Source organism: Eumetopias jubatus, unplaced genomic scaffold (assembly GCF_037043125.1).
Source record: "Eumetopias jubatus isolate StellerSeaLion01/CBP00866 unplaced genomic scaffold, mEumJub1_p1.0 scaffold_14, whole genome shotgun sequence".
NCBI lineage: Eukaryota > Metazoa > Chordata > Mammalia > Carnivora > Otariidae > Eumetopias > Eumetopias jubatus.
Genome location: NW_028274820.1, coordinates 2,618,672 through 2,644,100, shown reverse-complemented (window position 1 = coordinate 2,644,100; position 25,429 = coordinate 2,618,672). Strand labels below are relative to the sequence as shown.

The window sequence follows — 25,429 nt, the reverse complement described above, 5'->3', positions numbered from 1 at the left end:
ATAAAGGCCCTCCCCGGGGACCCGGAAACATGAGATGAAAGATGGAGTCAGCGGAGGAGAGGGATTGCCAGGACCGCCTCCGGCTCACACTCAGAACAGGAAACTCAGAACAGAGCATATTGTGTGGCCTGGGGTCAGAGGTATTGCAGAGAGAAACCCAGAAGCTCTGGAAGTCAGCGTGCAGATTTCGAGGCAGGAGACCCTTGTCTCACTGATCAAGGAAATTCTGCCAAGTTATAAAAGATGGCTGGATTCAAGGTGTAGCCCTATAGCGGCAGAACCAGCAGAAAACAGACCAAGCTCTCTGTCAGATGAGCGAGTGTTTTGTGGCACCTCCAATCTCCCTATGGGATGAAGAGAGATGTAGGAGCAGGCAGGTGCCATAGACCATCCAAAGGGTACTGTCACACACAGGAAGGATGGACTGGGACAGAGCAGCCTCTTGGAGACTGCATACCCAGGACACAAATCCTCCAACCTGAGGCAGCAGAAGCTTCTAGAACATGATGAGTAACAGGACCTGAGCAGGGCTCCCCTGACCTGCCTCTCAGAGATGGGGGCAGAGCTTGGAGGTGGATCAACCACAGTGTTGGGTCGAACCTAAAGAGGGAAAAAGCCAGGGCACCTGGCTGGCCCAGTCAGTAGAGTGCGCAACTCTTGATCACGGGGTTGTAAGTTTGAGCCCCACGTTGGGTGCAGAGATTATTTAAAATCTTTAAAGAGAAAAGAAACCAAGAGCTGCCTATCCCTTTCCAGGGCTGGTTACAACTGAAAGCACACTTTTCTGCATGGAATACATAGCCTTATATTCTTATTTGCCTACCAAACAGTAGGTTCTTTGGCAGCCAGAGTATACAAATAGAAAAATTGTGTATGTACCTCGCTGGGGACAAGTGAATAGAACAAGAAGTTTTTACCTTTGAAAATGAAATAATGTACTGTCAAACACTGTTAGATAAATCCAAAACCTATCTGAATGCCAAATCACGAGGCAAGTCATGAAGACCCCGGACTCAAGTCACTGGATGTTGAAACGAACTCGAGCATGCAATCAAGGTGAAGTAGAGAATCATACTTAACCTGGTTCCAGGCCATTCCTGCAGAGTCCTGTTTTGTAGTTACTGCAAGGGGGCAAAAAGGAAGTGAAATAGGTGTTTCATTACCTTTGCTCCATCAGCGGGACCTCTTGCCAATACTCCGTCAATGCAATTAATCCCTTCAGGAATTGCTCGAAACTTGATAACGGCTTGAGGATGTAAGGAAAATCAGCCATCTCCTTTTTGGTCCTCTCTTCTTTTCCCGATGTGATCTTCTTTCCAGTGGCTGCATTAATAAAACTCTCAAAAATGGGCTGGAACAAAGTTCTCATGGAATTTCTCCCCTGAGAGTTGTTCAGGGGAAGTTCCTTCCTCAAGAGAGCCATTCTCCTTAACACGATCTGGACTGCTTCTTCAAGGTGTTGATGAATTACGTTCTGAATCAGAGAGGTGTTGGAAAACAAAGCTCCACTCAGATCACCTCTTGCACCAGAGACCTCCCCAGCTGTTTCTATGGCTTTCAAAAAGTTATCTGGATGCTGAGCTAATGTCAGCAACAGGTTAAAGACACTCCAGTCATCCTTCTCTAAGTCACTCCAGAGAGCTTCCAAGGTGAGATCAATCACCGTTCTCAAGTAAGTCCCGATTTCCACGCTGTCTTGGGATAGCATTTCATCCAAAAACAAGATTTCTTCCTGGGTTCTTTCCCACGTTGTACCTTGAGGGTAACTGTGAGTGGGAAGGGGATTAGGAGGTAAAAAGTCTATCTGGTTGATAATATTATTTATAGGAACTAAGCAATCCAAAATTTCTTCCCATGCACTGACAGAATCCATAGCAAATATTCGAGTCCCATTATTAAAAGCTACCACAAGATGCTCCATGGCTCCCAAATTGCTTTTCACAGAAGTTAAAAATTCAGCAATTTCTTTCAAAATATCAGAAAAGTCCTTAGACTGGTTCACATATGAGAATGTGCTTGAAGACATGTTGACAATATCAGAGTCTTGTGAAATATTAAGTTTCACCCCAATCATCCCAAAAGCCAAGTCAAGAAATGGTGTCAACAAGTCGTTTATATTTTCAGATATGAAATGGTCTACATTCTTCAAAGTAGTTAATTCACTCACGACGTTTTGAACACTTTGTTGCAAAACGGAATAGAGACTGCCAAAGAATTTCATAGCGTCAGTGGTATTGGAGATGGAATGAATTTCAAATATGGTGGTCATCTTCTTGGCAACTTTCGTGGCTAGCCCCACAAGTTCCACAGCGGAGGTCACCGAGGTGGCAAGATCTCTCATCTCAGCGATGTCCCTCACCAGCATGGTCAGGGTATCAGACATTTCCAAGAGGGGCTCTAGGGCACCACTTTCTCCACCAGCCCTTGAGATAACACCAAGCAATCTCTTAATATTGTCTAATGTTGCCCTGTTTCTTAGAGGGAATGAATTATTTGTAAAGGAAAGCAAACCAGTTAGATTGGAAAGTATAACTTCTCGGAGTGTAGGATACAAGTCACGGAAACCCTCATGAGGAGAGTTTACCAGTACATCCATGAGACGTGCTAGCTCCGTAGAACTTCCTCTCACAAGTTGAAGAGCTGACCTAAGATTGTGACTGAGTTGGAGGAGATCCTCAGAGCTGTTCATGTGAAAGAGCAACTGACTCATGACCACAAGAAACTCCGAATTATTTTCGGTCTTATTTTTCCCCGGGGTTTCCCTTAGAAGAGCATTAAATAAACCTCTCATTAACTTCAGTCCTCGATGATGATCAAAATAAAATTTTCCCTTGTCTAAAATAAATGAACTTGTGATTAGATGATTTAGGGTCTCCTCCAGGCTTTCAAAAAAATGGGCAAGTTGCAAAGTTAGGTTTTGAAGAGTCTCTGAATTAATCATCCGAATTTCTTTGATAATTTCAGAAAGCAGGGGTCTGATAGGAAAGTTGTGGCCTAGATCTATCATGATTTGTTCAAGCTCAAGCCCTAGCTCCTCAAAGTAAGAAAAGTTGTAAGTTGCTTCTCTTTTTTTAGTAAAACTTGATGATGCTTCTAAATTACTGCCTGTCAGATTGGCATCTAGAAACGTCACAAATGGAGGGTCCAGAGAACGGGTACTATTTTCTAGGTGCTGATCCCCAGAAGGCAATTTCATGATCTTTTCCAAATTGAAAGAAATCGTATTTTGAAGAGATGCCTCTGTGCCTTCACTAATGTTAAGGATCTTGTTTAAACGAGCTAGTGTATCAGGAGCATTTCCATCTAATGGAATTTTTGTAAAGTTAACATTTTTTAATTTTGCTAAGATTCGCGAAGCAATTTGCTTTATGGGGCCACTGGGACAAAGTTCGGAGATGCTGCCATTGCTTTGATTTTCGGACGACGGGACAAATGGTAACACTTTATGCCAAAATTCCCGCATGGTCTTCACAAGTGAAATTTTAACATGGAAGACTTCAGAAAGCTCTAGAAGAATGGAATTCCAATGCGCTAGTTCATGAATTACACAGACCATCTTCCTTGTAATCTCCTTCTGTGAGCCTTCATCCAAACACTGTAAACCTTCACCTGGGGGAGAGAGGTGGAGGTGCTTGAGGAGACTGGCCACTTTGCTATAAAAGAAAGACGATGTGAGCTCATAGGATTTACAGGCATCTAACTTCGGATTCTGCCAAAACCCAGAAGTTGTGTGATTCCAGCACCAAACCACAGGAAGGCAAGTGAAAGCCTCGGAAAGAATTCCTGATTTCTCTGATATTAATTCAACTGCGTCCAAAAGACGTTTTATCACGATAGCAAAGTCTTCCTTGGTGACATTGGAAGTGCTTATGCCATGAAGGAGAGTGAAGTTATAGACATCCTTGAGGACCTCTGTCATGTTTTTGTCAACTCCCCTCTGCAGGAGCCTCACGGCATGAGGAAGCATGTAGTACACGTCTACCACAGCATTAACATCATCCTTAGGGAACAAGCGTGAGAATTTCAGCAGATGATTAACACTCCAAGAATGTGAGCTGTCTACAAATTTTTCCACCAAGCCCACAAGCAGGTTGGTCCCCAAACTGCCGGTACCTAAGCTACTGATATTCTTAAAGAAATCCATTAGGCTTTCACTCATTTGCTCAAGTTGGTCGACCAGCAGGTCTATGTCTGTCTTCTTGAGAGTGTGCAGGAGAGACGCTACCTTCTTGAAAACTTGAATATCACCTGGATCTTGTGGAATATTATGAAGAACCGAGGGCGCCAGGGAGTTGAACACATCCCTAATCAGTTGGATACCAAGACCTACAGCGTTCATGACTTTGTGTGGAATTATTTGTGGTGGATTTTGGAGATCATGAGAGAAGTTGAAGGCAAGGTAGCTGACTAAATGATAAAATGAACTGCCTAACCTGTTGACATCCTTTTCTTTTGGACTGGTAACAAATGGATTTAAAAACTTTTCAGATGTAGAAGAGGAGTCATTTTCTAGGATGTGAGTGGAAATATCCTTCCTAAGTTTCTGAATTTCCTTCACCAGAGCTACTAAATGCAGCCCAAGATTTGTAAACTGGCTAGGCATGTCATCTGACAATTCTACGGGTCTTAGAATTAATTCAGTAAAACGTGGCCAGTTGGATTGAGATACAAAATCAAAGTCTCTTGTCAAGTTGTTGATAATCATCCTTACTTGGTTTGTGGAATCATTTAAAAGGGTTAATAAGATCTCAAATTTGGGTACCTTTTCCTTTTCAAAGACTTCAGTGAGCACGGCATTCAGAAAGTCAGTTACGTTTTTCAATATAATATTCACACAATTTACATCTGACTTATTCAATGTGCAGTGAGGTCCCTTTATATTGAGAATCCAAGTAACAAGCTTCAATGTAGAGTTAATTTTGTCTTTCACATCTCTGAAACTCCTCCAATTACCCTGAGAATAGGCTTGTGCAACACTGGAGTTATACATCATGTACAGATGGTTTGTGATGTCTACCCATGCAATGCATCCTTTCAGTCTGCTAATCGTGTCCTCGGAGGAAAATGTGGAATTTAACATGGCCAGAATACGTAATGTCCTCTGTGAAGTATTTACGTGTAATAAGCCATCTTCCAAAATAAACTCAGTAACATTTTGGAAAATATTAGCACAGGACAATAAATCTTGGTCATGTGACACATTTCGAAGCAATAACATTGTTTCTCTTAGCTTGGTGACCACATTTTCAAACTTCACTCCATAATTTGTGACGTTATTTGAAAGCAAGTGATTTATTAGTTGGATGTTTCTGTCGGTGTACGCTGAGGTATCACTTAACTCCATGAAAACGTCAAGCAGAGAATAGAAAAACTCTCTGCTTGCATTTGTGTTTAAGGGAAATGTCTTCAGCTGACGCAGGGCAGTTTCCATGGTGAAAAGGGACTTCCCTACTTGGTCGGGGCTAAGTGACTTTACCCTAACTAATGCATCACCTAATACTACCCAGAGATCTCTGAGAGTCAAAAAATCATCCCAATCATGAAAGCCATCAGCTTGAGTTACATTTTTAAACAAATTCAGTATGAGTCTGGCAGGGCGATGGGTGGGAAATATTCCCTGGCAGCTTTGAGAAATTTTCACATCACTTTCCAATTCATCCAAAAGCTGAGTGAGACCAACGTGCAGAGGAGTGAAAACGTCCATGTCAAACTGGAAGATTTGAGATATGCTTCCCCAGATTTCAGTCCACATTTGAAGCCAGGAAACAGTACAGTGAACAGCCATTAACTCATTGAATGTACTGCTGTTCGCTGAGAGGTTGGAAAGAATTTGTGCCCACGCAAGAATAAATGAAGACCCTCTATCTATTGAATAATCTACAGAAGAGATGTTCTTATTATCCAAGGAAAAGCATTCATTACCCAACAGGGCTTCGACTGATCCATTGAAGAGTTGGCTCATGTATTGAAAGAAAGAAATACGGAAATCTTCGTCTACGATGAGCAGCTGTTTGAGGCCTGTCAATGTGGCATGGATCACTCCCAGTTCTGGGCCCTCTGTAGACATCAGGGATTGGGCTTGAAGCTCCAAGTAGTTAAAAATTGAAAGCAACTGCTGACAAGAAGATCCCTCAGAAAGTCCCTCAAGAACCCCTGTTGTCTCATACAAAAATGCAAATGCTTTACCGATGTTTTGAAAATCGAACTGCTTTATGATATCCAAAATGTGCTCTGAGGTTTGTGCGAGGAAAGATAGTAAAGGTTCTGTGCTCGGAATGCTCAAGAATTTATAAATATATTGGAAACATGAAGAATAAATCTTCAGAAGCAAAGCTGAATCATTGTCCTGGAAGACATGTAGATATATCTGAGTCAAGATCGTATCAACATCTCGTCTTTCGGGCTCAGAAAGGGCTGAGAAAAGTTCAGATGCATTCCTTATAGCATAGACTGTGTCCAGAGCTTCAGAGACTTGTCCCTGCTTCAGAAATCCAAATTCATAGAGACTGCATATCACAGTTTCACTCAAATGTACAAAGTCCATTTCCATAGCTGGCGATTGAGGCCAGTCTGAATGGAACAACTGGGAAAAGTTAAGGCTCTTGCTAAGGACCGTCTCATCTTCTGGGACAGAAAAATTAAGAAGTGTAGACAAGGTTTCCAATTTAACTCTTTCTCCTTTTGAAATGCCATACATCCACAATTCCAGGAGCTTGGGATCAATTTCAGAAAGTACTAATTCCATGAACCTCAAAATATTGTTCGATTCATTCTTTATCCAGAGACGTTCAAGAGTTTCTATTTTGTCGATCACCGCTTTGCCAAATTCCCAAAGTTTCTGAGTATCAATAGGAGATGGGTCACTCTCTAAACTTCTTAAATGATTTACCCACAAGTGGCTTGTGTTCAGAAGAGTCTCAGTGAGAGATGGGAGGGCATGGAATTTGGGCATGCTGGGTGAGTCGAAAGAATCAGGCAATAATTTCTCCAAAAATCCCACAAAAGATAAAAAAAAGTTTATTTCTTCGTCCTCGAGGGAATGCAACTTCTTTTCCATCATGAAAAGTTCCTTTGTGGAATTCAAGACCCTACAATATTAATGGAATTGTCTTAGTATCCAATTAATTAATTAATTAATTAACAAGACAAATTCAATTTCTCAAATTTTCCAAGTAATACATGTATTTAGAGCAAAACATAAATGGGCTATTTACTTCACAATATATTTCACAACTGGAATTAAATTAATGTGAGCATCTGGAAGTGTTTTAGAAATCCACAATGCAGATGCATATATGTAGCTTAAAATCTGCTTCCTGCACCAAAAGCAATGCATTTGAAATTATTTTACTCCATGATTTCATATGTAGGATCATTAAAGGTAAGTTTGCTATGTATGCCAGAAGAATCTGAGGATTCAATTCTTTGTCATGTCTCAGAATGTCCTGGCTACAAAGGTAGTCCAAATGTCAGGATGTAACAGAAACTGCCCCCTATGACAATTCTCTGAATGGCCTGTTCTAGAAGCTATTCCAGTGCTCCTTAAACAATGCTGTACTTCCCACTATTAGAAACTCATGATTTTAGATAGTGCACTTTCTCTCCAGGTGTCTACTTGTAAAATACAAACAGTTCTCAAAGGAGCATCTCTGGGGTTACAACAAGTCCACACCTGTGATAGAAGTCCACACTTGGAGAGGTTACTAACTTCCACTAACTCGGGAGCTACCAGTCCACTTTTCAAATCCTTGGGGCCCTATGTGTTTCAGAGTTTAGAAAGACATCATGGGGGGCACCAGGGTGGCTCAGTCGGTTGAGTGTCCAACTCTTGATTTCGGCTCAGGTCATGATCTCAGGGTTGTGAGATCGAGCCCCACGTGGGGCTCTGCACTGAGCATGGAGTCTGCTGGAGATTCTCTCTCTCTCTTTCTCCCTCTGCCCTCCCCCCACTCATGCTCTGTCTCCCTCTCTAAATAAAAATAAAATTAAAAAAAAAAAAGGCAACATGGTGCACGTATCAGGTATGTATTCCTGCCCCCTGCACCAGTGGGGACTGGAGCAGACCCTCAACTCATGAACACTCCCTGCAGTGAGACCAAAGATGGTCTCACCGTGTTGGGGTCTCTGCGGAAGGAGCTGGGATGCCACCATACAAAAAGCCTACATGTTCTGACATCGTAAGACACATTGAAAAATTGTGAATAGGGGATTTTTGACCTGTATTCGCTACTGATGGCTTAAAGGCTGAATTCCTTTCTAAACTTCTTTCAGTCTATCATCCTATCAGCTAAGGCACAGTCTGACACAGGAGAGACACAGGAGAGATCAAATAATGAATGTTGTTTTCCCCCCTCTAATGGCTGGGATCTGGGAGCAGAAAATACAGCCTTCATTTAGTTTACTCTTTATTTTTTTCTAAGATGTTATTTACTTATTTATATATTTCAGCGAGGGAGAGAAGAGACAGAGAGAAAGAGAGAGAGAAAGAAAGCTCACAACCTGAGCCAAAGGCAGACGCTTAACCGACTGTGCCACCCAGGCGCCCCATCTTTCAGTTTACTCTTACTTTGCAAGAGAGTGGATACTTTGAACCAGGGAACACTGAGAACATTCCCCAGGGAACTTCTCCAGCAAGAAAGAGAAAGCTCTGCTTTTAGGAATTCCATATGGATCTTGCTCAAATCCAGCTTGCATAGAAATACATGCACAACTGGGGCGCCTGGGGGGCTCAGTCAGTTAAGCATCTGCCTTCGGCTCAGGTCATGATCCCAGGGTCCTGGGATCGAGCCCCGAGTCAGGCTCCCTGCTCAGCTGGGAGTCTGCTTCTCCCTCTGACCCTCTTCCCTCTCATGCTCTCTATCTCTCATTCTCTCTCTCTCAAATAAATAAATAAAATCTTAAAAAGAAAAAGAAAAAAGAGCTATGTGAGCAAGGGCTGCAGTAGAACTAACTAGTACCACTGGTAGAACTATTGCTCCATGTTTTTACATCACTTTACAATTTATAAGGCACTTTCCTAACTATGGTTTTAGTTCACTCCTACAGAAGCCTGTTGGGGTATAAATCGGTATCTCCAGGTCATGGAAAAAGAAATATGTCAAATATATATATATATATATATATATATATATATATATATATATATTTTTTTTTTTTTTTTTTTTTTTTTTTTTTTAATTAGCAGATTCACACTGCTGTTATATGGCTGGACCAGGACATGGCCCAGAGGTTGTCTTTTCAGGCTTAGCTACCATCATATGAATTGCAATTAATGCCCATCCTTGTTTTTATTTACTCATCCCATTATATAGCATCTAGCATAACAGATGCTATGCCAGTTGCTCTGGGTCTACAGCGATAAAATGAAACATGCCCTCAGAGCACATATTGATGGGTTTTACTGCTGTCTTTCTGGGGCTATTAAATATTTGAGACTTTCAGGAAAGGACAGTATTGTAAATCTGACCTGAGCACGGGACTGATTCTCCAGGGGGTCTAGCCCATCTTCTTCCTCCTTGGCCCACTAACACCTGAGCTTGAAAAGTTTCCTGGGATGCAGTGTTCCATGATTCATTGTTTGCGTATAACACCCAGTGCTCCACGCAGAACGTGCCCTCTTTAATACCCATCACCAGGCTAACCCATCCCCCCACCCCCCTCCCCTCTAGAACCCTCAGTTTGTTTCTCAGAGTCCATCGTCTCTCACGGTTCGTCTTCCCTTCTGATTTCCCCCCTTCATTTTTCCCTTCCTTCTCCTAATGTCCTCCATGGTATTTCTTATGTTCCACAAATAAGTGAAACCATATGATAATTGACTTTCTCTGCTTGACATATTTCACTTAGCAAAATCTCCTCCAGGCCCATCCATGTTGATGCAAATGGTGGGTACTCATCCTTCCGGATGGCTGAGTAATATCCCATTGTATATATGGACCACATCTTCTTTATCCATTCATCTGTTGAAGGGCATCTCGGCTCCTTCCACAGTTTGGCTATTGCGGACACGGGGGTGCTATGAACATTGGGGTGCAAGTTCCCCTTCTTTTCACTACATCTGTGTCTTTGGGGTAAATACCCAGGAGTCCAACTGCTGGGTCATAGGGTAATGAAGTACTATATGATGACTAACATAACATAATTTAAAAACAACAACAGCAACAACAAAAACACACCATATGTATGAGGGGATGGTAGGAAGTAAATGCACTATAATGTGAATAATGAGAATAAATAAATAAATATATATATATTTACATATACACACACACACACACACACACATTTCCTGGAGTGACAAATCCTAGGTCCAGAGAGATGTTACAGAATAGCTTTTGAACTTTGGTGTGCACTAGAACCACCTGCAGAATTTCTTAAATCTACAAAACCCAGGTCCTACACACAGCCAAGGTTTAGCAAGTCTGGCACAGGCTCCGGGAATTTGTACTCTTAGCAAACTTCACAGATAATTTTGATCCATTCCCGAATTTGAAAGCTATGCCCTAATGCAAAGCTTCTGTCCCATGTCATCCCAACACACCCCACAAGCAATAAATAAAGTGTGCTTTAAACTATGCAGGGGGCTGCCTGGGTGGCTCAGTTGGTTACATGTCCAACTCTTGTTTTCCGCTCAAGTCATGATCTCAGGGTCATGAGATCGAGCCCTGTGTCAGGCTCCACGCTCAACGCAAAATCTGCTTAAGACTCTCTCTCCCTTTCCTTCTGCCCCCCAACTCTCTAAAATAAATAAATAAATCCTAAACTCTACACGATATCCAGGGTGCCTCGCTGGCTCAGTCGGCAGAGGATGCAACTCTTGATCTCAGAGTTGGAGTTCAACCCCCACATTGTGTGTAGAGCTTACTTAAAAAAATAATAATAAATAAATAAAATGAAAAGCTCATCTATTAAAAAATTAAATAAATAAAGAAGCTATATACGATCTCCATAATTATACATAAAAATTTCCATCTCAATGCATGAGCTGCATATAAGCTGGCAGATTTCGTTCCAAAGATTACTTCTCTCCCAAAAGTCTCCAGAGCTACCAGAATCTTCAATCACTGATCCCATGTCTAAAGTAAGGAACTGAATGAGACTATTATTCGAACATTCCATTTTTGGAGCATCTATTATAAATCATGCTTATGAAGGAAAATCTTATGACTATCATCTGTATTTCTTTTCAAAATCCATGGAAACATGAGTCATAGATGCTCTGGAGCAATGCCTAATATGAAATACTGCATCCATCAACAGTCACTATCAGGAGCTCACATTGTAAAGCAAGTGTTTCCTGAGGCATCTGGGCGGCTCAGTCGGTTAAGCGTCCGACTCTTGATTTCAGCTCAGGTCATGATCTCGGGGTCATGAGATTGAGCCCCACGTCAGGCTCCATGCTGGACACAGAGTCTGCTGGAGACTCTTTCTCTCCCTCTCTCTCCCTCTGCCCACCCCCCCACTCACACTCTCTCATACCCTCTCTAAAAAACTAATAATTATATAAATAAATAAAGCAAGCTCTTCCTATAAATAGGTTTTGTTTGTCTTCAGATAATAGTTACATCAAAACCTGGAAACTGAATTCTGAAAACTTACCTGGAGATGGAAGCACCTGGAAACTTGAGTAAGTTCCTCAGAAATGTGAAATAATTATCGGTGATGACTTCCCAATCCATGTTTTCTTCATAACAAGGAGATTCCTCAGAGAAAGCTAAATAGAAAGGCATTTCATATATTGATTTCAAGTTGGACACAAGAGTCAAATCTGCCAAAGTGAAAAATGCTTTAGTGTTTCAGTTAATCTGGTTGAAAATAAAAACAAAAGAAGGATTAGAAATCCTTGTGATTTGGCTTCCACGTCTGGCAAAGGTCAACTACCACCGGTCATCAAGCAGTGTAGAAAGTGATCCACAGAAAACAGAAAGCAAATAAGGTGAGACCCATGATTATCCCCCCTGTTGCCTTAGAGAGAGTGTCCCAGCAATGACACAGGAGGTGGAACCAAGTGGAGCTGGTGGGCACCTTGAGTAGACGGATGAAGGTTGGAGTCCGAAAGATTGCACAGATACACAGAACAGACTCCCAGGAGGGAGCTGCACAGATAGAGCACTCCAGCTGTATGCCTCCTTCAAGTATTCAGCTGAGGGTAAATCAGTGCATGCAGGTGAAGAAGCCCCATGAGACCAGGGAAAGATCCACCCAAAAAGATTCAAGAAAAGTGTCCAGTGGTCACATGGGCCAGAAACAAATTCGGGGGGGGGGCGGAGCAAGATGGCAGAGGAGTAGGAGACCTGGGTTTCGTCTGGTCTCAGGAATTCAGCTGAATAGGGATCAAACCATTCTGAACACCTACGAACTCAACAGGAGACCGAAGAGGAGAGTAGCAACAACCCTGTGAACAGAAAAGCGACCACTTACTGGAAGGTAGGACATGCGGAGAAGTGAACCCGAGGCGATGTTCGGGAGGATAGACGGCGGGGGAGGGGGCCTCCATCGGCCGCTTCTGGCAAGTGCTAGAGCCGCGGAGCACAAAATCGGACCTTTGAGAAGTCGGCTCCGCGGAGGGACGTCGCTCCAGTGGCTAAGCAGGGGGTGGAACCCTCGCGGGACAGTGTGGTCTCAGGACCCTCGGGGTCACAGAAAGACCGGGGGTGCCTGAGTGCGCCAGAGCTCCCAGGTGTCGGAGCGGGGAAGCCGGCTGCAGAGACGGAGCCGAGGCGCGGGCTCTCAGCTCGGGGTGGCCATAAACTGTGATCCGCGGCCCAGTCGGGCCACTGCTCCTCCAGCAGGGACCCAACAAGCGGCAGAGCCGGGGAGACTCCCCTTCCTCCCCGGGGAGGAGCGGCGCGGGAACGCACCACAGGGATCTGCTGGGTTTGGAGACTCCGCGCGGGGTCGGGTGCCAGAGATAGAAACGCTCGGTCACAGGCCGGGTGAGCGCGGAGTGCAGCCGGAGACCGGGGACACGGGAGTGACTGCTCTTCTCTGGGGGCGCACTGAGGGGCGGGGCCCCGAGTTCTCGGCTCCTCCGGGCAGAGATTGGGAAATTGGTAGTCACCATTTTCACCCTGCTCCTCCAAAGCTACACCAAGAGCGTGCAGGGAACAAAAGCTCCCGAGAGCAAACCCGAGCAGCTTGCTTAGCCCCGACCGACAAGGGCGGGGCAATTCCGCCTCCGGCAAAGACATTTGGGAACCACGGCAACAGGCCCCTCCCCCAGAAGATCAGCACGAACAGCCAGCAAGCCAAGACCAAGTTTACCGATCAAGGAGAACGGGAGAACTCCAGCGCTAGGGGAATACTGCACATAGAATTCATGGCTTTTTTACCATAATTCATTAGTTTTTCAAAGTTAATTTTTTAACTGTTTTCTTTTTGAATTTTTCTTTTTCCCTTTTTCAAACAACATCTTATCAATCCCTTTTTAAAACATTTTTTATTTTTCATTTTTAGAGTCATATTTTTATCCCTTCATAGTAGTTACCCTTATTTTTGGCATATATATATAAGTTGTTCTCTCTTTAAAATTTTGAGATACACTTTCTTCTAACAGATCAAAATATACCCTAAATCACTAGTGTATGGTTTTCTTCTAGTCTCCTGCCTGATCACATTCTCTGCCTTTTTTTTCCTTTTTTTTCTTTTTTCTTTTTCTTTTTAAATCTTCTTCTTTCTTTTTAAAAATAACTTCTTATCTCATCAATTCCTTTTATAAAATCTTTTATAATTTCCATCTTTACACTCATCTGCCATCCCTTCATTGTAGCAACCCTTATTTTGTACATATATAAGTCTTTCTTCCCTTAAAATTTTAGCAGGCACTTTCTTCTAACAGACCAAAATATGCCCAAAAGCTAGTGTGTGGCACTGATCTATACACTAGCCTGATATATCTGATCATATTCTGTTATTTTTTTTGTTTTGTTCCGTTTTTGTTTGTTTTTATCTTTTTCTTTTTCCTTTTTTTTTTTTTTTTCTCTTCTTTCTTTCCCTTTCTTGTCCCCTGGTTTCAGGGCTTTTCTGATTTCTATAGAGTATATTTGCTGGAGACACTGTTAACCTGTTAGCATTCTGTTCTCTCATTCCTCTGTTCTCCTCTGGACAAAATGACAAGACGAAAAAAATCACCTCAGCAAAAAGAACAAGAGGTAGTACCGTCAGCCAGGGACCTACTCAATACGGACATTAGTACAATGTCGGACCTAGAGTTCAGAATCATGACCTTAAAGATAACAGCTGGGCTTGAAAAAAGTATGGAAGTTATTAGAGAAACGCTTTCTGGAGAAATAAAAGAACTAAAATCTAACCAAGTCGAAATCAAAAAGGCTATTAATGAGGTGCAATCAAAAATGGGGGCACTAACTGCTAGGATAAATGAGGCAGAAGAGAGAATCAGCGATATAGAAGACCAAATGATGAAAAATAAAGACGCTGAGAAAAAGAGAAACAACTACAGGATCACGAGGGCAGAATTCGAGAGATAAGCGATACGATAAGACGAAACAACATTAGAATAATTGGGATCCCAGAAGAAGAAGAAAGAGAGAGAGGGGCAGAAGGTATACTGGAGCAAATAATAGCAGAGAACTTCCCTAATGTGGGGAAGGAAACAGGCATCAAAATCCAGGAGGCACAGAGACCCCTCTCAAAATCAATAAAATAGGTCAACACCCCGACATCTAATAGTAAAACTTACGAGTCTCAGAGACAAAGAGAAAATCCTGAAAGCAGCTTGGGAGAAGAGATGTATAACCTACAATGGTAGAAACATTAGATTGGCAACAGACCTATCCACAGAGACCTGGCAGGCCAGAAAGGACTGGCAGGATATCTTCAGAGCACTAAATGAGAAAAATATGCAGCCAAGAATACTATATCCAGCTAGGCTATCATTGAAAATAGAAGGAGAGATACAAATCTTCCAGGACAAACAAAAACTAAAGGAATTCGCAAACACAAAACCAGCCCTACAAGAAATATTGAAAGAGGTCCTCTCAGCAAAAAGAGAGCCTAAAAGCAGCATAGATCAGAAAGGAGCACAGAAAATATACAGTAACAGTCACCTTACAGGCAATACAATGGCACTAAAGTCGTACCTTTCAATAGTTACCCTGAATGTAAATGGGCTCAATGCCCCAATCAAAAGACACAGGCTTTCAGATTGGATTAAAAAACAAGACCCATCAATATGCTGTCTGCAAGAGACTCATTTTAGACCCAAAGACACCCTCGCGTTGAAAGTGAGGGGGTGGAAAACCATTTACGATGCTAGTGGACACCAAAAGAAAGCTGGGGTGGCAATCCTTATATCAGACAAACTAGATTTTAAAACAAAGGCTGTAATAAGAGATGAGGAAGGACACTATATCCTACTTAAAGGGTCTATCCAACAAGAAGATCTAACAATTGTGAATATCTATGCCCCTAACATAGGAGCAGCCAATTATATAAGGCAATTAATAACAAAAGAGAAGAAACACATTGACAACAATACAATAATAGTGGGGGACTTTAACACCACCCTGACTGAAATGGACAGATCATCTAAACAAAAGATCAACAAGGAAATAAAGACTTTAAATGACACACTGGACCAAATGGACTTCACAGACATATTCAGAACATTCCATCCCAAAGCGACGGAATACACATTCTTCTCTAGTGCCCATGGAACATTCTCCAGAATAGATCACATCCTAGGTCACAAATCAGGTCTCAACCGGTACCAAAAGATCGCGATTATTCCCTGCATATTTTCAGACCACAGTGCTTTGAAACTAGAACTCAATCACAAGAGGAACGTCGGAAAGAACTCAAATACATGGAGGCTAAAGAGCATCCTACTAAAGAATGAATGGGTCAACCAAGAAATTAAAGAAGAATTAAAAAAATTCATGGAAACCAATGAAAATGAAAACAAAACTGTTCAAAATCTTTGGGATACAGCAAAGGCAGTCCTGAGAGGACAGTATATAGCAATACAAGCCTTTCTCAAGAAACAAGAAAGGTCTCAACCACACAACCTAACCCTACACCTAAAGGAGCTGGAGAAAGAACAGCAAATAAAGCCTAATCCCAGCAGGAGAAGAGAAATCATAAAGATCAGAGCAGAAATCAATGAAATAGAAACCAAAAGAACAGTAGAACAGATCAACGAAACTAGGAGCTGGTTCTTTGAAAGAATTGACAAGATTGATAAACCCCTGGCCAGACTGATCCAAAAGAAAAGAGAAATGACCCAAATCAACAAAATCATGAATGAAAGAGGAGAGATCACAACCAACACCAAAGAAATACAAACAATTATAAGAACATATGGTGAGCAACTCTATGCCAGCAAATTAGATAACCTGGAAGAAATGGGTGCATTCCTAGAGATGTATCAACTACCAAAATTGAACCAGGAAGAAATAGAAAACCTGAACAGACCTATAACCACTCAGGAAATTGAAGCAGTCATCCAAAATCTCCCAAGAAACAAAAGCCCAAGGCCAGATGGCTTCCCAGGGGAATTCTATCAGACATTTCAAGAAGAATTAATACCTATTCTCCTGAAACTGTTCCAAAAAATAGAAATGGAAGGAAAACTTCCAAACTCATTTTATGAGGCCACCATTACCTTGATCCCCAAACCAGACTAAGACCCCATCAAAAAGGAGAATTACAGACCAATATCCTTGATGAACATGGATGCAAAAATTCTCACCAAAATACAAACCAATAGGATCCAACAGTACATTAAAAGGATTATTCACCATGACCAAGTGGGATTTATCCCTGGGCTGCAAGGCTGGTTCAACATCCGCAGATCAATCAACGTGATACAATACATTAACAAAGGAAAGAACAAGAATCATACGATCCTCTCAATAGATGCAGAAAAAGCATTTGACAAAGTACAGCATCCTTTCTTGATCAAAACTCTTCAGAGTATAGGGATAGAGGGTACCTACCTCAATATCATAAAAGCCATCTATGAAAAACCTACAGCGAATATCATTCTCAATGGGGAAAAGCTGAGAGCTTTTCCCCTAAGGTCGGGAAGGCGGGAGGGATGTCCACTCTCACCACTGCTATTCAACGTAGTATTAGAAGTCCTAGCCACAGCAATCAGACAACAAAAAGAAATCAAAGGCATCCAAATCGGCAAAGAGGAAGTCAAACTCTCACTCTTTGCAGATGATATGATACTGTATGTGGAAAACCCAAAAGACTCCACCCCAAAACTGCTAGAACTCATACAGGAATTCAGTCAAGTAGCAGGATATAAAGTCAATGCACAGAAATCAGTGGCATTCCTCTACACCGACAAGACAGAAGAGAGACAAATCAAGGAGTCGATCCCATTTACAATTGCACCCAAAACCATAAGATACCTAGGAATAAACTTAACCAAAGAGGCAAAGGATCTGTACTCAGAAAACTATAAAATACTCATGAAAGAAATTGAAGAAGACACAAAGAAATGGAAAAACGTTCCATGCTCATGGATTGGGAGAACAAACATTGTGAAGATGTCAATGCTACCTAGAGCAATCTACACATTCAATGCAATCCCCATCAAAATACCATCCACCTTTCTCAAAGAAATGGAACAAATAATCCTAAAATTTGTATGGAACCAGAAGAGACCCCGAATAGCCAGAGGAATCTTGAAAAAGAAAAGCAAAGCTGGCGGCATCACAATTCCGGACTTCCAGCTCTATTACAAAGCTGTCATCATCAAGACAGTATGGTACTGGCACAAAAACAGACACATAGATCAATGGAACAGAATCGAGAGCCCAGAAATGGACCCTCAACTCTATGGTCAACTCATCTTTGACAATGCAGGCAAGAATGTCCAATGGAAAAAAGACAGTCTCCTCAACAAATGGTGTTGGGAAAATTGGACAGCCACATGCAGAAGAATGAACCTGGACCATTTCCTTACACCACACACAAAAATAAACTCCAAATGGTTGAAAGACCTAAACGTGAGACAGGAGTCCATCAAAATCCTAAAGGAGAACACAGGCAGCAACCTCTTCCACCTCAGCCACAGCAACTTCTTCCTAGAAACATCGCCAAAGACAAGGGAAGCCAGGGCAAAAATGAACTATTGGGATTTCATCAAGATTTCTTTTGCACAGCAAAAGAAACAGTCCACCAAACCAAAAGACAACCGACAGAATGGGAGAAAATATTTGCAAATGACATATCAGATAAAGGGCTAGTATCCAAAATCTATAAAGAACTTATCAAACTCAACACCCAAAGAACAAATGATCCAATCAGGAAATGGGCAGAAGACATGAACAGACATTTTTCCAAAGAAGACATGCAAATGGCCAACAGACACATGAAAAAGTGCTCAACATCGCTTGGCATCAGGGAAATCCAAATCAAAACCTCCATGAGATACCACCTCACACCCGTCAGAATGGCTAAAATGAACAAGTCAGGAAACAACAGATGTTGGCGGGGATGCGGAGAAAGGGGCTTTTGGTGGGAATGCAAGCTGGTGCAACCACTCTGGAAAACAGTAGGGAGGTTCCTCAAACAGTTGAAAATAGAGCTACCGTACGATCCAGCAATTGCACTACTGGGTATTTACCCCAAAGATACAAATGTAGGGATCCGAAGGGATACATGCACCCCAATGTTTATAGCAGCAATGTCCACGATAGCCAAACTGTGGAAAGAGCCAAGATGTCCATCGACAGATAAATGGATAAAGAAGAGGTGGTATATATACACAATGGAATATTATGCAGCCATCAAAAGGAATGAGATCTTGCCATTTGCAACAACGTGGATGGAACTGGAGGGTGTTATGCTGAGTGAAGTAAGTCAATCCGAGAAAGACATGTATCATAGGACCTCACTGATATGAGGAATTCTTAATCTCAGGAAACAAACTGAGGGTTGCTGGAGTGGTGGGGGGGTTGGAGGGACTGGGTGGCTGGGTGATAGACATTGGGGAGGGTATGTGCTATGGTGAGCACTGTGAATTGTACAAGACTGATGAATCACGGATCTGTACTTCTGAAACAAATAATGCAATATACGTTAAGAGAAAAAAAGAAGAGAGCAGGAGGGGAAGAATGAAGGGGAGTAAGTCGGAGGGGGAGACGAACCATGAGAGACGATGGACTCTGAAAAACAAACTGAGGGTTCTAGAGGGGAGGGGGGTGGGGGGATGGGTTAGCCTGGTGATGGGTATTAAAGAGGGCACATTCTGCGTGGAGCACTGGGTGTTATGCACAAACAATGAATCATGGAACACTACATCAAAAAGTAATGATGTAATGTATGGTGATTAACATAACAATAAAAAATTATTTAAAAAAAAGAAACAAATTCTGTTTTCATCAGCCAGACTGGAACAATCCACAACTTTCATTAGACAATGAGTACAAGATGCAAGTTACCCTTGCCTAACTCCTGGGTAATATCTGCAACCACACCAAGTACCATTCCTGTCCTGCCTAACAAACCCTAAAAGCAAGATTCTAAAGGATGAAACTGCTTTCAAGGACATAGGAAAACAGGGGCACCTGGGTGGCTCAGTTGGTTAAACCTCAGCTGTCAGCTCAGGTCATGATCTTAGGGTCCTGGGATTGAGTCCCGAGTCGGGCTCCCTGCTGAGCGGGGAGTCTGCTTCTCCCTCTCCCTCTACTGCTCCCTCCACTTGTGCGTGCTCTTCCTCTCTCTCTCTCTCTCTAATAAATAAATAAAATCTTTAAAAAAAAAGAACATAGGAAAACAAAATAGCACGGACACAACAAGGCTAAAATCATAATGTTTAGCATCCAATCAAAAATTACCAGGCATGCAAAAAAGCAGGAAAATGTGATCCATAGTTAGCACAAAAACATAATCAAAACTAACCCAGAACAGTATGGCACTGGCACAAAAATAGACACATAGATCAATGAAACAGAATAGAGACCTCAGAAAATAAACCCACACTTATATGGTCAATTAATCTACAACAAGGGAGGCAAGAACACACAATGGGTAAAAGACAGTCTCTTCAACAAATGATTTTGGGAAAACTGGACAGCCACACGCAGAAGAATGAAACTGGACCACTTTCTTACACCATCCTCAAAAATAAACTCAAAATACACCAAAGATCTAAATGTGAGACCTGAACCCATAAAACTCCTAACAGAAAACATAGGCAGTAAACTCAGTCTTAGCAATATTGTTTTGGATCTGTCTCCTCAGGGCAACAAAATCAAAAATAACCTGTCAGGACTCCATCAGACCGAAACGCTTTTGCACAGCAAATGAAACGCCATTAACAAAACAAAAAGGCAACCGACTACACGGGAGAAGATATTTGCAAATGATATTTCCAATAAGGAGCAAATATCCAAAATATATAAAGAACTCATTCAACTCAACAACAACAACAACAAACAATCTGATTAAAAAATGGGCAGATGACCTGGGTAGGTATTTTTCCAAAGAACACATACAGATGGCCAACAAATACAAAACACAACCATTCTGGGAAATATTCTTGGGTCATTTCTTCGATCATTCCAAACCCTGCGTCATCTCTACTTTTGAGAACTCCCAGTCGCAGTCAGTGGGACCTCCTACACGACTCTCCAGGTTTATAATCTCTTAGAATATTCTCTCTTCTAATTTCTGGTCTATTTCACTTGAAAACACTTCTGTGTACTTACACATTTTTAATTTCTAACAATTCCTTCTTGTTTGAGGAGATCCGTTGAAAATCGCTTTCTGCTCTTGTTGTATCTTTATTTCCTTTGTTTTAAAGTTTGTATGAGTATTTCCCATTTCTTCTGAGGTTTTGCTTTTCTGCTTGTTGTGATCTCTGTCTTTGGAGGCTTTCCTTGGCATCTGATGAACCAAGGTTGCCCGTTCACGTGTCAGAAGGAGGTTCTGAGAAGCGCCTCATGCAGAGTGGTGGCCTCTCAGTTGGAGGGCTTCGCTCGCTCTCGAGTCATCAGGCAAAAGCCAACCTTTCCAGGAGGGGAGACCCTCAACTGTTGGTCCAGATGCACTTCTTTCCTCTTGGGTGGGTCAATGTCTCCCAAAGCTGCACAGCAGAATTCTCCAGATTCCTGCTAGCACGTGGTGGCAAGGAGGAGGCCTGACCGCCAGTATTCTGCACACACAAGAGGGATGCTGGGCATTTTGCTATTCAGAACAGGAAGGTTACATCAGTCCCCAGCACTGCTGGTGACATCCGCGCCCTCAGCTGTGTCTAGAGCTCCAGGGTCAGAGCAGGCTACGTGAGCCTCTAGTCTTCTGCTGACACAGCGGGGTGTGGCTCAGCCGACGAAGGTAGCGTGCTCAACATTTCTACCTTGTCCACGGTCTCATCCAATCTATTGTCTGTCCCACCCCTCAAAGTCACTTTCAGACGCTTGTCCCTCCAGTGCAGGAGACTAGTGGGCTTTCTGCAAAGAAAGTCAGCCCCCTTTATTTGTCTTCTCCTTCCGCACGCTGGAGGGATGTTTCTCTGCTGTGCCCGAAACCATCCGTCCACTTGCTTTCCTGTGTCTCAGGGTTGATCGCTCCCATACACGGCTGCTCCCTTTCTGGTGGGCTATGTTTCCTTCTTCTTTTTTTTTTTCTTTTAAGATTTATTTATTTCAGAGACAAAGAGAGCACGAGCGAGAGGGGCAGAGGAAGAGAGACAGAGAGAATCTCAAGCAGACTCACCACTGATCACAGCGCCCCACACAGGGCTCGATCCCACAACCCTGAGATCACGACCTGAGGTGAAACCCAGAGTCAGATGATCACCCAGATGCCCCTATGTTTCCTTCTTTTATTTAAAAGTTACTCGATGTGGCTTGGTTTTCTGGTATCACTACCTTTTTAAAAAGTCTGATATGATATGACCTCGCTGATAGGAGGAATTCTTGATCTCAGGAAACAAACTGAGGGTTGCTGGAGTCGGGGGGGAGTGGAAGGGACGGGGTGGCTGGGTGATAGACACTGGGGAGGGTATGTGCTATGGTGAGCACTGTGAATTGTGCAAGACTGTTGAACCACAGACTGGTACCTCTGATACAAATAATACATTATATGTTAAAAAAGAAAAAAGAAGAAGAAGAAGAATATTGCAGGAGGGGGAAGAATGAAGGGGAGTAAGTCGGAGGGGGAGACAAACCATGAGAGACGATGGACTCTGAGAAACAAACTGAGGGTTCTAGAGGGGAGGGGGGTGGGGGGATGGGTTAGCCTGGTGACGGGTATTAAAGAGGGCACGTTCTGCATGGAGCACTGGGTGTTATGCACAAACAATGAATCATGGAACACTACATCAGAAACTAATGATGTAATGTATGGTGATTAACATAACATTAAAAAAAGTCTGATATGAATCACATACACCTGTGCTAATTATCAAGCTTGTTGCCACTTTCTTTCTCCTAGATGCCAGAGAGCATAAATTACTTGCCTTAAATTAGGGTTTCTTTAAAAAAAAAAAAAACAGCTTTATTGAAATATAGCTGACATACAGCAAATCACATATATTCGCATGTACAATTTGTTAGGGTTTGGCATATGTACATACCAGAGAAATACCGTTACAATTCAGGTCCAGCCCCCTGCTCCTGTCCCCAGGCAACCCCCAATCTGCGTTCCGCCACCATCGATTAGTTTTTATTTTCTAGAAATTCATATAAATGGAATTATAGTGTGTGCTTTTTTTTGCCCGACATCTTTTATTGAGCATGATTCATTAGAATCAGTAGTTTGAGCTTCGTTCATGAGGGAGCGCGCTCATTCCTTTTTACCGCGGAGTAATATCCGCTCTGGGTGTGCCACGGCTAGTCTTTCCGGTCCTGCGAGTCACACTTGGCTGGCTTCCTGGTTGCAGATGTTGCAAATACAGAGGCTATGACCGTTCATGCTCAAGTCTTGGATGGAAATACGCTTTCTTTTCTTTAGAAGCAAAACGGCTGGATTATATGGTATTTGCGGGTATAACTTTTTAAGAGGCTGACGCTGTTTTTCAAAGTCAGCATACCATTTTACATGCCCACCAGCACCATATGACCATCCCAATTCCCTCCACATTCTTGCCAACACTTGGCACGTCTGCTTAAACATGCCAGCCATTCTCTGGACGCCTGTGGGGCTCCGTCAGTTAAAAGGGTCGGACTGTTGGTTTCAGCTCAGGTCATGATCCCAGGGTCATGAAATCAAGCTGCGGGTGGGGCCCCATGCTTGGGCAGGGAGCCTGCTTAAAATTCTCTCCCTCTACCTCTGCCCCACCCTCACTTTGTGCTTATGCATACACACTCTCTTTATCCCTCTCTAAAAAAATTTTTTTTTAAATAATGATCTCCTAACTTACATGCATTAGTTGATGTACTCCTGGCTTGTGGAAACACGCATTAAACCTTACCCTAGGGGCGCCGGGGTGGCTCAGTCATTAAGCATTTGCCTTCGGCTCACCTCATGGTCCCAGGGTTCTGGGATCGAGCCCCGCATCGGGCTCCCCGCTCAGCGGCGAGTCTGCTTCTCCCTCTCCCGCTCCCCCTGCTTGTGTTCCCTCTCTCGCTGTCTCTCTGTCAAGTGAATAAATAAACTCTTTAAAAAAAAGAAAAAATAAACGTTACCCCAACGTAGTACCTGGTCCAAGGGAGCGCGGCCATGGCACACCAGGGAATACACACTTGAACGTTTATTCTTCACTTTGTACTTACGTAACACCCAACACACTACACACACCCTACTTAGTAGTAACTTGCTTAATCCTCACAGGATTGTGCCTATTTACAGATGATGAAGCTGAAGTTCCCAATCACATGGCCAGTCAGGGGCATAGCCTAATCAGGTCGATTCCAAAGTCCAAGCCCCTTACCACCTCTCTATTCGTCCCCCAAGAGCTTGTCAGGGCCTAACTGCCAAGCCCCTTGCTGTCACCCGCAGGTTAGGAGCACCCACACCTTGACCATGAACTGGGAGCAGGCAGTTCTGCATATGGCTGGCCAGAATGTTTTACCCAACCTTCCCACCACAAACACCTAGAGGAGATATTGAATATATCTTAAATATTTTTAAAATCTTTGAAGGCATCGGGCAGCTTTCAAGGCCAAGAGTATTTGTGGGGCCAGGATCCAGAAGACGGAAGGCAGGTGAGACAAAACCCAGCATTTGAAGCCACTTTTCCACTGAAGGCAATTTCTACTTCAAAAAGCAGAAACGAGGGCTGAGAAAATGAACAGAGCTTTCAACGGTCTCACCAGAGTAGGAAATAAATTGGAATTCTGGGCCAACCAAGGAAAAAATGTCTTTGGTCAACACCACAGCCTCAGGCTGGGACCCCAAAGGGCTGCATTCTAGCAGTAGGAGCAGACGACAAACACGTAAGAGCTCACAAACACTGACACCATGCTTTTAAAACAAAAGGAGTCAACTTCTGGCTGAATTAGGGTGACATGCCCCTCCCTCTAAATGCCTGTCAGAAACAAACAAGCAAGCAAGCAAGCAAAAAGCCTATCTGAAGGATGGAAAACATCCAAAGTATCAAATTATCGCCACAATTTTTAATATATAATGTCTGGAATAGAGTCAAAAACAACTACAGATAAAACATAAGAAGTGATACAAAGAAGAAAATCATACAATAGAAACAGACCCTCGGGAGATCAGATTATTGGAGCTACCAGCACAGACTTTAATTAAAAACTATAAAAACTAGAAACTGAAACTCTAGAACTTACTACAATAACTGAAATTAAGAAGTCAATGGAATAAGCTTAATAGTACATTAAATGGATTCTTAAGAAAGAAAGAGGGAACTACAAATTAAGTCAGAGATAACTATCCAGACTATATCATAAAGGAAAAAAGGAAGGGGGAAAAAAACACAGAAAAAAGAGAGAGAGAGAGATGCCACTTTTGCCACTTGTATTCAACACAGTACTAGAAGTTCTAGCCGCAGCAATAAAAGAAGAAAAAGAAACTGAAACTACTCTTCCCCACCAACTTGTGTGTGTGTTCTCTCTCTCTTAAATAAATTAACAAAATCTTAAAAAATGATAAGGACATCCATGATGTGTGTGTGTGTACATATATATATATATATATATTTTTTTTTTTTAAGATTTTACTTATTTATTTGAGAGAGAGAGCACAAGCAGGGGGAGAGGGCAAGCAGACTTCTCACAGAGCAGGGAGCCCAAGCAGGGCTCGATCCCAGAACCCCGAGATCATGACCCAAGCCGAAGTCAGACGCTTAACTAACTGAGCCACCCAGGCGCCCCTCAATGATGTATATTTTTAAGGAAAAGACAATGCTAGAGATAAAGGAAGTGTCATTTCCTAACGATAAAAGAGCTCATCCAATAAAAATATATGTCAGTTCTAGGGGCACCTGGGTGGCTCAGTCAGTCAAGCATCTGCCTTCAGCTCAGGTCATGATCCCAGGGTCCCGGGATCGGGT

The 25,429-nt window shown here is 42.6% G+C and overlaps 1 protein-coding gene across 1 annotated transcript in view; it reads right to left on the bottom strand.

Moving 5' to 3' along the window:
• Positions 1-25,429, bottom strand: part of ABCA13 (ATP binding cassette subfamily A member 13) — a 315,259-nt gene that overhangs the window by 282,284 nt on the left and 7,546 nt on the right. The window contains exons 6-7 of the mRNA XM_088018679.1: positions 11,596-11,710; positions 1,164-7,088 (exon numbers count right to left, since the gene is read on the bottom strand). Coding sequence (XP_087874805.1) covers positions 1,164-7,088; positions 11,596-11,710 — 6,040 coding nt within the window. The remainder of the gene's footprint in view (positions 1-1,163; positions 7,089-11,595; positions 11,711-25,429) is intronic.